We start from the raw sequence: 12,581 nt of genomic DNA on the forward strand, positions 1-12,581 counted from the left end.
GAAGTGAATTGTACTTGAATATGAATTAAACTCATAATCTTTTGTTCCCTTTTTATTTGCAACAGACTTGACTAATCACTATATTTTTGACAAACTCTAACTGAGCATGTAACTCTGCACAGGTACGATGTTGATTCTAAGACTAGACTCTGTGTCCAAAGCCTGGAATTCTGCTGGTGAGACATGCTAGAGCCCCACAGCCTTTGCAGGAGTAAGTCACTCCTGAATATGCAATTTTTGTGTAATACACTTGACAAATCTAGTTCCTGCCTAGTTCTAACGCAAACAACATGACTTCCTGGTGTAGATAAACTCAGAAAAGCCTATCTGGTCCCGAGGTAATGACATGTATGAATGGTATAATCTATGTGCTAGCACTCACCTTTTCCAAACATTTCTTGGGCTCCCTGTTCTTCCTAGTGCACATCAAAGAGTAATTACCATTTAATTTCCTTTATAAGCTTTTTTCCTTAATTAACTGGTTCAATATAGGGCCTTGTCACTGAACAAATAATGAACCTTGCTAAACAGGACTGACCACAATGATTCCTACCTAAATATAAGATTGATGGTAGTACCAAGTACCATACAAATGGGCAAAGTGATTCTGTGTTCACCCAATGCTGCTGACAGCTACTAAATACAAGAAAAAAGAAAGGCTTTTTGGAGGCTGCTGAATCTGCAACATAGGGACTTCAGCATTAGATAGGACTTGCTGAAACCAGTTTCATTCATGAAATGGTGGTGTGGAAAGACTTGCACTGCTGATTCAAAATCTGAGAAAAAAGCCAGTACAGGTGAATAGGGCCTATGCATCAGTTGTCATCACAGGACAAAATGCATCTTTCCTTGGACAACTTGTCTATCTCTGAAATTATAATAGACAATAGTCTTAGTCTGTTAGCCCCGTGGTTTGCATTCTTCTATCACGTGTCTTTGGAGTTGACTAAGAGTGTTTGGCGGCTACCTTAATTTATTTTGGAATTTATCCATTCTCATGGGGCTCTGAAGTTCCAAAACTATCAACAGAATTGCAGAACAACATCCTTCTTCTTGGCCGAGCAGATAGAAACACCATCACAAGCAATAGCTTTGTTCTGTTTCACTTTGCACTTATTTGCTAATTTTCTTTCAACTTTTCTTTACAGAATATGGGAGCAAAACAACAACCTTCCCTCTAACAGAAAATCCAAACTCGGACTGTCACACGTGATTTCAATAAGTTCATAACTATATAGACAGCCCTTTTGCTGGATGAGTGATTTACTCCCCAAGATATGTTTCTCAAGTAAAAGGCATTTTGTGCAGGTTCCCTAATGGGTTTGGGATGATAAGAGCTGTAGAAAGGCTGGCCAGCTGTAAAACTCATATTTATTACTTGCTCTACACAAAGTGAAGTCAGCTTCAACACTGCTATAACTTAGCAAGTGGTAGGACTGTGAGAGGAACACCAAAAATTCCTGGCCTCACAGATTCCCCTTGCCTAAATAATTCTGATGCTTCTTTCAACAGACTGTTTGAGCAACTTGAGCAGGTTTCTGATATCCCAAGGCTCTGGTTGACAGGCCAAAGTCACCCGATGGTTTTTGATACCACTGAACAACAGTTCTGCACCACCTCCAAAACTCCACCTGCAGCGACAGAGGCGTAGAACTTATTGGGAACCAGTACTTATTGGGAACGCAATCGGGGGTATTTGCTTTCCATGGTTTTTATTCTCAATTAAAAGCAAAGGTCAGTGCTTCTGCAGTAATAGAGGCACTTCATACATATGAACAAATTCTAAACAGAACCTTCCCCTTCTCTCCTTTTTTAATCTTCACTGCTGTAACAGAAGGATGTACAGTTGAGGATGAGACAGCACATCCTAGCAAACCAGGGTGTCCACTTGTAAAGCTCTGAAGTATTACAGGCCTAATATATAAAAAGCACTCAAACCACCACTGGAGTATTTTGAAAGGAAAAAGCCTAAATAATAGCTGCAAAGTTATCTAAGTATCTTGATATACAGCTTTCATATAAGTTTCAGTTCAACCACTTCAGTTCATGAGCATCTCTCAACGACATCACAAATTTTCCAAGGCTTGCCCATGTCACATGGCACTGGATTGCGGAGTGGAACCACTTCCTCAGGGATCTTGGAGTAGCACACAGGTCTGCAGAGCAGGGTAATGCATTGCTTTTGGGTTGTCCTGTGTTTGTAGAGTAGACAGTTTACTGAACCCATTGAATACAAACAAGCTTCACCATCATATCCTTTATACAAAGCGGATCAGTATTAAGAGACTTTCTGGAAGCAACGTATTTCAGCTGGCCTCGGAACTGCTCCTATGAGGCACTTGCCCTGCGCAAATTTGGCAGACTAAGCTTAGGATAATGCCATGAGCACAACCCTTTGTTCCTCACCTCCTGACCCTTCACTCCGCCCGAGCCCACGACCGCTTCCCGTTTCCCAGCTGGGCGCCGGCGCTTCCCGCTGCCATTCCCGCGGCGCGGGGGCTGCTGGCTGGGCTGTGTGTGCTGCGGGGGCGGCGGCCGCTGCCCTCCCTTCCCCTCCCCTCCCGGTGCCGCCAAGCCCCAGCGCTTCCCCCGCCCCTGGCGCGCAGTCCCCCCCTCCACGCGGCGGGAGGCGCCGGAGGGAGCGGCGGCGGCCCCGGGGCGGCCCTTCGCCAGCCCCAGCCCCGGCACTCGCGTGCCGCCGCGCTTCTCGCACGCACGGACGGACGGACGGACGGACGGACGGACGGACGGACGGACGGACGGACCGACCTCCGGCCATGGGGCCCCGGGCGCTGCTCTGTGCCTTGGCGCTGCTGTGCTGCCCGCGCTCGCCGCCCGCCGGTGCCGCCAGTGAGTCGCCGCCGGGGCTCGGGAGGGGCCGGCAGGAGAGGGGCGCTGCGCCCCTGCCAGGTGGGCCCGCTGGGCAGCGGGGCCGAGCGCGGATCCCAGAAGTTCGCCGTGTTCGCGGGCCGGGGAGGATAAAAGAAAAGTGCCTCCGCACCGCGTACCCTCACGTAGCCGGGTCACGGTGCTCCCGCTTTGGGGTTTTAATGCGAGTTAGAGCCGAGTAGTCTTGGTGTGAAGCGCGGCCGTAGGTTTGTGCACGTGGCAGCGGCGGGGTGAGGCTGGTGGTGGTGGTGAAGGGTGGTTTCGAGTTTCGCCGAAGCGAAGGAGGTGGCCAGGCTATAGCAAGTGGTGATGGAAAGAAGTCTGGCTAGCCAGACGTGTTGGTGGACTGCCTTAAAAAACTAGCATTGCCTTTTACTAGCAACTTCAAAAGATGGAGTACTAGCTGAATTTGTAGGGAGTGCAAACTATGGAAGATCTGCCAGCACTAAACATTTCAGAATGTCCACCCCAAGCACATGACTTTCATGGTTATTCAGTTAGAAATAGGACTAAATAGCAACGTCAGTGCCCCAGCTGAGGAGACCGTGGATCCATCCAGCTCAGAGCTTGTTAGACAATGCAGATGCTGAGGGAAGGAAGGTAGGAGAAGATATGCAGGCACATAATCCTCCTAGATTATGGTAAAGATACAACAGTACCAAAGATTACATAATTAGAGATTAGCAGGGTTTTTTTTTTCTATGACATTCAGTTTAACATTTCTTTCAATCAGCTAGTGATGATAGTACGGCTGTGCAGTAACTTAGTCCCATGAGATGCCTGCTGTGAAGCGTCTGTTCAGGCCCTTTGTACAGAAAAGGGCTGATTAGATGAGCAACTAAGGGGATATTTCAGTGTGATGTACTTTGACTACTAAACTGAAGACTGAAAGGGGACAGACATAGTGTTTGTAATTATGCTGAGAAGGAAGTATCAAAGGGGACAAATAATTTTTGCTAAACAACTTTTTGTCACAAGGATAAGTGGTAATGAAGAGATCACAATCGCGTTCATATGGGAATTCTAAGGAAAATGTCCTTTAGAAAGAAGGGGGGGTTGGTGTAAAAGACAAATTATACATGTTACTGCTAGAAAAAAGATTGCACTGTTGGGTGCTACTCAAACAGTTTATGGGGACATTCAAACTTGTTTTCCTGCCTTTTGCAATCAAAGTTTTCATTAAAGAGCACTCTGAATTATGGTACTTATTTGCTACTTCCTTTGGAAACAATAGCTACTGTATTGCATCGTTAGGAAAAGAAAAATTCAAACAAGTTACTTCCTGCACAACAGAACTCACCAAGTCTGACCATCTGAATATGTCTTCTGCTCTCCTTGTTGCTTCCACTGTAACTATATGATTTCCCCACTGTTCCAGATAACCTTCCTTGTTTTTACCATAGTGTAATTAATTCCCATCGCCCAGGCACTGTTGTAACCCTAAATCAGCTCTGCCCTTGGATCTGCAGCTTCTCATATGCTTTGTCCCTGTCCATCAGTATCCACAGTTACCACGTCACTGATGCGTGCTGTTTCTGTGGGCAGGTGAAAAAGCAATAGTTTGGCATTGGATTGGCATTAAATGCTTGCAGATTATCTGACCAGATGTTGCTGAGGTGGCTGACCAAGGTCTGAACTTGCCCAGATGGACTTTTCTGCACTGGGACACTGACAGCCAGATAGAGAGATGTTATCGTTGCTTAGAGCCAGCACATGTAGTTAAAGAGATGGAGAAAGAAAAGAAAAAAGGAGCAGACACTTGGTTGCAAGAAAACAATACTTCAGGAAGATTGTTCTAGTTGTTACTTATTAGCCTATAATACAATAACAAAGTCTGTATAAATGGAGATGTGGACTGTTGAAGATTTTTTTAAAGACAATTCAGTGTTTATTTTTATGAAAGCAACTAACTGTCATCTCATCACAACAAGGTTGTGTCTTGTTTATTAATACATCTGGCATACACTTCATAGTTTGCCTTCAAGTACCTAATTTATGGGCCACTGAGTAATTTAGATTCTAGATGCTTATCACTTTGGGTTATACAAAGAGGAGATAAGAGAAACCGGCTTTTTGTTATAAGCCAGCACCAGCCGTGTGGGTGCACCTGTCACCAGTAATGCCCAGAAGTTGGTATTAATTGTTGTCAAGCAGCACATAGGGAACATATTTAATTGCTTCTGTAGGAACCTATTCTTTAGTCTCCCACATCACAAAGATATCCCTTGGGACATGAAGATTGCTGTTCTGTAACATCCTGTGCAGATTTCTGGGTCTACAGAAATATTTTTAAATTTTTTTCTGCAGCTCAAGAGTGCTTTTTAAGATTGGTTGAAGCTGTTGAATTTTTTGCTCTCTAATTCTCCTTTCACAGAACAGTATGCACAATAGGCTCTTCCGTATGTACGTAGACACGAAATTCTAAAATAATTCCGTTTAAAAAAAAAATAGCAGTGAGTATAAAGTATTAAAAAAAGAGGCAGAGTAAGCAGAATATGCATATGCTGATTGTGAGATGAATAGTTTGCAGTACTTGATGGAAAATAGCACAGTATAAATTGGACAATCCCAAACTTACTGAGCTTTATGCATCATTCCTCTATGTCCTCTGGAGAACTGGTGCGAAAACCACAGTCAGTAAAGGAAAACTTCAGGCAGTTTGAGTATTGTACTTGTTCTATGTAATTTTTGCCTTTTGAAGTCCTTGGAAGCAAAGAAAAAGCCTATATGCATATCATTCAGTGTCCTTACTACACACCACAAGGATAAAACCTCTGTGCTTCAACCTGTTGTTTATTAGTCCTGTTCTTTCATGCTTTTTTAAATTTTACAGGTATTTTGACAGAGCTGTTAACTGTCATATTAGCAATGAGAATACTATTAGTCATAAAAATAGAAATCCACCAGGCTTAACTTCTTCCAAAAGGACTGGATGGCAGCCTAGCAAAAATAAGATGACCCTTTGAACAGTTATGATTATTATACAAGCTTTACCTCTCTTTTCCTAAGAGATTATTTGGATTATTAAAAACTACTTAAACTGTAGTGAAATATGTTTTAGACAAATTATAACTTTAAAATAGCTAGAAAGGACTATTTCACAGATTCTGGTATAGCTCTAGCTATCTAAGAGCAGTTACAAGATCTTTTCTTTAGAATACTTGCTGTATTGGCTGTCTTGTACTAACCCAGCTTAAAGGTAATGCCTTTTTGTTTTTTATGAAGGTTCATGAAGATCCTTTGAATTAATATGACATCATTTCATCTTCTTCCCTTCTGTGTATAAATCTCTTATCATTGGTGTTTTCCAATAGACACTGACACAAAAAGAATACAAAACCTCAGGGCAGTAACTGTCTTCTTTTTCAGAAAGTACGGAGTGCAGTATTTTTTCTAGAATTACACAGATACTATGTCATACAAACATACAAGCAGCTTTCTAAAGGAAAGAATTGATATGTGGCTAAAGCTTTTAAATTATAGTTAAATTTAATTTCATCAAGAAAGTAAATCCCCACTCTCTATATCATCAAGTGGCACAAGAATAGCAAGTTTGTGGTCTCATTACATTTTTCCATAGAGCTGGCTTTCAAGTATTACCTCTTGTCATCTAACTTCAAGACAGGGACATGGACTGAGTACAGGGGACAGCATGGAGGCATTGTTGACAGCATGAAAGTTGAGCTCAACTCTGAACTTAGAAAGTCTTTACTTCTACAAAGAACAGGTAGTTTTCACCAAGTTAGACTTTGAACTAAACTAAAATTATTTGTAAAATTTTTTGTTCTTATTTATTGTAATAGGATTCTATATTTAGAAATTTTTTTATAATGGAGTAGTGCGGACTCTAAATCCTTTCATCTAAGAAAACTGTAAATAAGATGGTTCCAATAATTCAGGATGTAATTAAAATTACTAGCAATGTTCAATTAACTATAAGCAATAGCTAAGTCAATAAAAGGTACCTGGTCCAATCATAACTTTTTTTTCCTGTAGCATATTTTCATACTTCTTTAAGTTAGGAGATACTGATGAGAAATAGGTCAGGTTACTACCAAGGGCTTCTGCATTAAGTGATTTAATTTCCCTCATTAAGGATCAGTGGCTCTGACTGGTTTGCTTGCTAGTCCGCAGAAGTATGACACTGCAGCACTGCTGACTCAGGTCCTTCGAAGTTCAGGGATACTGGGATGAGAGGGGTGCTTGTGCCTCAGTTATCACATCATGGAGAGGTAATCTGGGCAATACAGTTCCTAACTCCCGGCACACATTTACCCTGCTTCTCATAAAGTATGTTTATATTTGTGTTCCCAAAAACATGCCTTCCTCAGATGAAACCATGTCACCTCTTCATTTGGTTTTCCACGGTTTTTCAGTGGTGGGGAAATCAAGAAGGAAATGTAGACCTTTGAGGGACTAGACTCATCATTGTCTTTCAGAAACTGTCTGGTTTAGAAATACACATTCACAGCATTCAAAGTCTTGAATTCATACAATAGATACTGTTTAAGATTTTTCATCATGTTTACTGACATCTTTACAGTGGAGACAAGCTTCTGGGCATAAGAAGTTAGGGGTTTTTTTCATTCAAGTATAGTTATAATCCTCCCAAAAGAGATGAAGACCAGTGGTGTCAGTTGTGTCATATTTCTATTGCTATAATCATTAAGTTCAGAAAATCTCATAAGTCCTTGATGTCAGCCACAGGCTGAAGTTAGAGATGTTAAATCAAACTTGTGCCACACCTGAACTGCTGAGCTAGGAGCTGACTCTTAGCCATCCAACTGCTTCGACTAAACTTGAAAGTTTAAGGTTAAAGATTAAGGATCTATAGTTTTGCCTATTGTCAGTGTTCTCTTTAAAACAGCAGAATCAACCCTATAAATGTGTTTAGTGCCCTTCTGTGCAAACACGGAATCTCACATACTTCTGTATGTTTCTGTTTCAAACTAAATCGTTCCTACTCCAATCTATGCAACAAGCTCCCAGGCTGAAATTCTCATCCAGCATCTTTTTTTCTGACTGTCACAGGTTGCATTCCAGTCACTTTGCATACGAAAATCATTATCTCAAACACTTTGCTTCTTTTGTCCCCTCTGCCTCCAGAACGCTGCTGTGACACAGCATGATACATAAAACACAGCAGCTTCAAAAAAATCACCAATTTCCCTACCACTCCTCTGATCTCTCCCCACATTCAAGTCTGAATTTCATTAAAATTCATGCTGGGCAGGGTCCTTCTCTCACAGCCTTCGTACAAAGTGAGGTAATTGCCTGCTTAAAGCTGCAGACACTCCTCTCTTTGCCGTCTATGTCCTTCACATGCTTTTGTTCTCCCCCGCATTAAAAAAATGGTTGGAATTACTGTAGAACAAATAATTGCGTCTAAGTAGCAGCATCTTACACAGGTGAATCATGCCCAAGTACTTTAAGTTCACAGATCTGAGCTAACACACCCTCATTTTTATTTTAATTCTCTAGGATAACAAAGAACCAGTTGCACAGCTGAATTATTTAAGTAGTAGTAACTTTCTACTCCTGTCTGCCCACAGTGCTTGAATTATCCTATACCTAACTAGATTAAACGAAAGCTGAAAATGACAGTCTAACAAAGTAATTCTCCATAAAAACAACTTTGCTGAAATAATGCCTAAACAGCTTTTTGGATTGTTTGAATTGGTTTGGGGTTTTTTTTGGTACATAAATCAACTCATACTACACATTCAACACTATCATGCCAAATTCTTGACTCTTTACATTTAGAAAGCAGAGATACCCTGTCCTGACTTAGTCACAGCCACCAAACTGTGCTGCAGAAGAACATGCTGTAGAGGGAACAGAAGTGCCCTGAGGGTACACCAGACATATGCTGTTCTGCATGCTGTGGGACAGGATAAATAGAACTGGGAAAGTGTTTCAATGCAATCTATGTTCACCTGTCTGTTACAATGAAAAGGTTGATCCATGTCTACCTTGAAAACTGCTTGTAGACTTCTCCATCTGTCTTGATGGGGGCCTTCGGGTTGTGTAAGATGTCTCCAGAGCACAGAAATATTTCAATAACATGATGATTCACTGGCACTTTTATTTTTTGTTATTTTGGTGATGAGTACTTCGAACAGGAATTTTGTGTATGAATATTAGTATTTATCTCAGCATCTCATTTCTTAAAAAAATGTGTGAAGGGTCTGGCAAAATCAGTTCAAGGGTGGCAAATTTACTGTTGTGTTTGTGTTGAAGAAAGCAAAGATTAGATTGGGTCCTTAAGCACAGCTAGGATCACTACGAATAGCCACTTCCAAGCCAAAAGATAGGAAGCAAAGGAGGACATCTTACCCAAATTTGTAGCAGAAGCTAAAATAAAAAGGCTGCTCTGTGGGCAGCCTGTGCTTTGAATCAGAAATTAACCTTATTATTTTGTGTTGCTAATGTAATCTTAGCTTTCCTTTTTGAAAGATGTTTTCACTTCCCCATACCATCTAAATATTTGCTTATTAATCTTAACACTGTCTTATTTTTTCAGCCTTTCCAAATAACAGCAGCGTGCCACGCGTCAGAAGTTTTGCACTCTTTTCTTCTGTCGGTCACCACGATGACCTTATACCTATTGAAGGTGATACTGAAAATGACTTGGAAGTTGGATCAGGAGCCACCAATCAGACTGGATTATTCCCACGTGAACAACGAATGGTGTCAGTTCAAACATATAGATACCTCACTAGTCCATGGCTGACAGGTTTTGTACCTTCAGTTTACACCTTCGTGCTTGTGCTGAGTCTCCCTCTGAACATCACAGCAATACTCGTGTTTCTGAAAAAAATGAAAATTGAGAAGCCAGCTGTAATATACATGCTGAATTTGGCCCTGGCAGATGTCCTGTTTGTAAGCGTGCTTCCTTTTAAGATTGCTTATCACTTTTCTGGAAATGACTGGGTTTTTGGACCTCAGATGTGCCGTTTCGTCACTGCTGCCTTCTATTGTAACATGTACTGCTCAATAATGCTTATGACGAGCATAAGCTTCGATCGCTTCTTAGCAGTGGTGTATCCCATGCAGTCTCTTGGTTGGCGCACATTAACACGTGCCGCGCTGATGTGTTTCATCATATGGCTTGTAGCAATAAGCGGGGTTATACCTTTCCTCATCAGAGAGCAAACAGTGGAAATACCCAGGTTAAATATAACTACTTGCCACGATGTGCTAAGAGAATCTGAACTTCACGGTTATTACCTCCACTTCTTCTCCGTCTTCTCTTCTGTGTTTTTCATAGTGCCATTTATAATTTCTACTGTCTGTTATGTGTGTATCATTCGATGTCTTAGTTCTTCTACCATTGTTGCAAAGCAAAATAAGAAGACACGGGCCTTGCTCTTGTGTGTCGCTGTTTTTTCTGTTTTTGTTATTTGCTTTGGACCAACAAATGTCCTCCTATTAATTCATTATATCCATTTTTCTTATGACAACAGCTTAGAGTATCTCTACTTTGCCTATCTACTCAGTGTTTGTATCAGCAGCGTTAGCTGTTGCATTGACCCCTTTATTTACTACTATGCTTCTTCTCAGTATCAGAGACAATTTTTCAGTCTCTTCAATTGTAAAAACACTTTTGATCCTAACAGTAGTAACAGCAGTGGCCAGTTGATGTCTACCACTAGTAGAAGGGCTACATTGTCTACTAATGTGAATAACAGTGTTTACAGGAAATTACTAGTAATGCATTGAGATAATGTGTCTTATACGTTTCATTTTTACACAGTTTCAGACAAAAAAAAGACTTGTGTTATGTCCAAGAAATGCAAAACCTTAGACCAAGGTGTTGTGTGATACATAGTTCTGTATTCATGATAGTAATGCACAATTCAAATTAAAACTCTGTCTGTGCGTGTGTAAACATACAGTGTATGTAAACAGGTTCATCTAAAGGGGATAATAGTTGTTGAGTGTTTTTCAAATAAACTTTTTTTTAGACAAATACTTTGCATTGTAAATTCAATTTATTGTAGAGGTTTTATGAAATCCCATTTTAGTATTTTGAACTGTATCTATCAGGTTGAATAAATTCTTACATATGGAATCACTCCATCTATCCAGTAGTTCCTGAAAAAGAAGTGAAAATATCTTTCCAGACTTTTTTTCCCCTCTATTTGGGATTACTTACAGAATTTTCTTAGCATTATTTTGAATCTCAGACATGAAACTGTTTATTTTACATTTTTATATATTTTGCTTCAAAACAGTCTGTGTGGTTTTCGGAATGTGAGCAAAACCAAAAACCAGCTATTGCTGGTTGTGCAATGTGTGTCAAGGGAGACGATTCTCAGCAGCTGGCACTAGCTTGTCTTTTGGTGTTCCTACCATTAGTGTTTGCTAGGCATCTTGGCTAGGAATGTAGTATTTTTGACAATTAATTTCACAAAAAAATGGTGACATTTTATTTCTCAATAAATCAAAGACTCTTCAGAAATATAGTGAAAAGGCTGTGTTCATCACCTTGTAAACATGCTTTTGTGCATGTTGTTAATCATCATGCACATGTTTAGGACTTGGAAATATCCTTTATCTTTGCCAGCCTGGATGGTTTTCATACTTTACACTGTGTGTATGTCTACTGAAATTGCTGTATAGCTAACCAATAGCTAATTTGATTCTGTGTAGGTCTTTTACTACAAGAAACACTAAAGCCAAATAACAGGACTTCACTCTTAGAAACGAGCATGTAGGTATTAGGACTGTATATGAAAATGGAATTCAAATTAAGTAGGAATTTGCTTAAAATAGGATTTGCCATAGAAATCTGCCAAGAAGTACAGCAGTGGATAAAAGCTGTCTTCAGGCCAGCACAAGTAATAAACCTAATCCTTCTGCATTCACTGTGACAGTGAGAGGGCTTTGAGCAACCTGGTCTAGTTAAGGTGCATAATTTTCTGTATGAAGCAACCTTGTGCTAGATAACATTTGATGACAAGGAGTTGTCAGGCACTAAACATGCATAAGGAAGTTTGCTAATAAAGTTCCAGTTATGCCGACTGCATGTTGTGGCAGTATTGGCTAGGCAAGATTTGTAGTCAGCATCATTTCTGTTGGCAGAACACCTCATATAGTAGCTGTCACTTATTTCACCTGGGAAGGTTTACTTAATTTAGCTTGCCAAGGATTTTGCAGGGATTAGTACTTTATCACTAGACATGTTTCATCAGTTAATGCCGAGTGTGCGTCTGCGTTACAACCTGCATCCCGTAGCCTGACTGCAGGCAAAGTACGGTCTGCTGGTTCTACTTCCCTATTTAGATGAATCTCAGCCAGAAATGTGAGCATGGCTGCAAAGTGTGTTCACAATGTTTTGCACCAGGTAAACTGCATCAGGCCATTGGATCTCTCCCTACTTTAGATGGGATCCAGAAATTTAAAAAGACTATGAGCCAGACTCCAGATCACCAGTTCCAGCTTCATACTGGAGGTCTCCAAGACCTGGGGGAAGAGAGAAGGACCTGATGTGCTGGGAGCAATAATTAAGTAAATTCCTTGATAAGGCTTTTTTTTTTTTTGGATCATTTTCATCTTTTTTGATCTGATCACAGTTTGATCTTGCAAGATGCTGAGCAAATTTTAAAAAAATTATTGTAACCTCTCACTTGTTTAAAATTAATGATGCACATTAAGTGCTTTTTCATAATATTTTGCATTTTGCAAGT

At 40.6% G+C, this 12,581-nt stretch overlaps 1 protein-coding gene across 1 annotated transcript; it reads left to right on the forward strand.

Annotated features, from left to right (window-relative positions):
- Positions 1 to 2,742: 2,742 nt before the first annotated feature.
- F2R (coagulation factor II thrombin receptor) lies at positions 2,743 to 10,852 on the forward strand. The gene is made up of 2 exons (XM_027671566.1): positions 2,743 to 2,850; positions 9,413 to 10,852. Exons 1-2 carry the CDS (start codon positions 2,778 to 2,780, stop codon positions 10,609 to 10,611), a joined length of 1,272 nt encoding a protein of 423 aa, XP_027527367.1. The 5' UTR covers positions 2,743 to 2,777; the 3' UTR covers positions 10,612 to 10,852.
- The last annotated feature ends 1,729 nt before the right edge of the window (positions 10,853 to 12,581 follow it).

This window comes from Neopelma chrysocephalum, unplaced genomic scaffold (genome assembly GCF_003984885.1).
Source record: "Neopelma chrysocephalum unplaced genomic scaffold, ASM398488v2 Primary Assembly neopelma1_97102, whole genome shotgun sequence".
NCBI classification, from domain to species: domain Eukaryota; kingdom Metazoa; phylum Chordata; class Aves; order Passeriformes; family Pipridae; genus Neopelma; species Neopelma chrysocephalum.

Bases quoted from the DNA above. Each gene is read 5' to 3' on its own strand.
- F2R (XM_027671566.1), top strand. From the start codon at position 2,778: ATGGGGCCCCGGGCGCTGCTCTGTGCCTTGGCGCTGCTGTGCTGCCCG. The intron at 2,851-9,412 runs GTGAGTCGCCGC...TTATTTTTTCAG, and splicing joins GCCGCCCGCCGGTGCCGCCA to CCTTTCCAAATAACAGCAGC.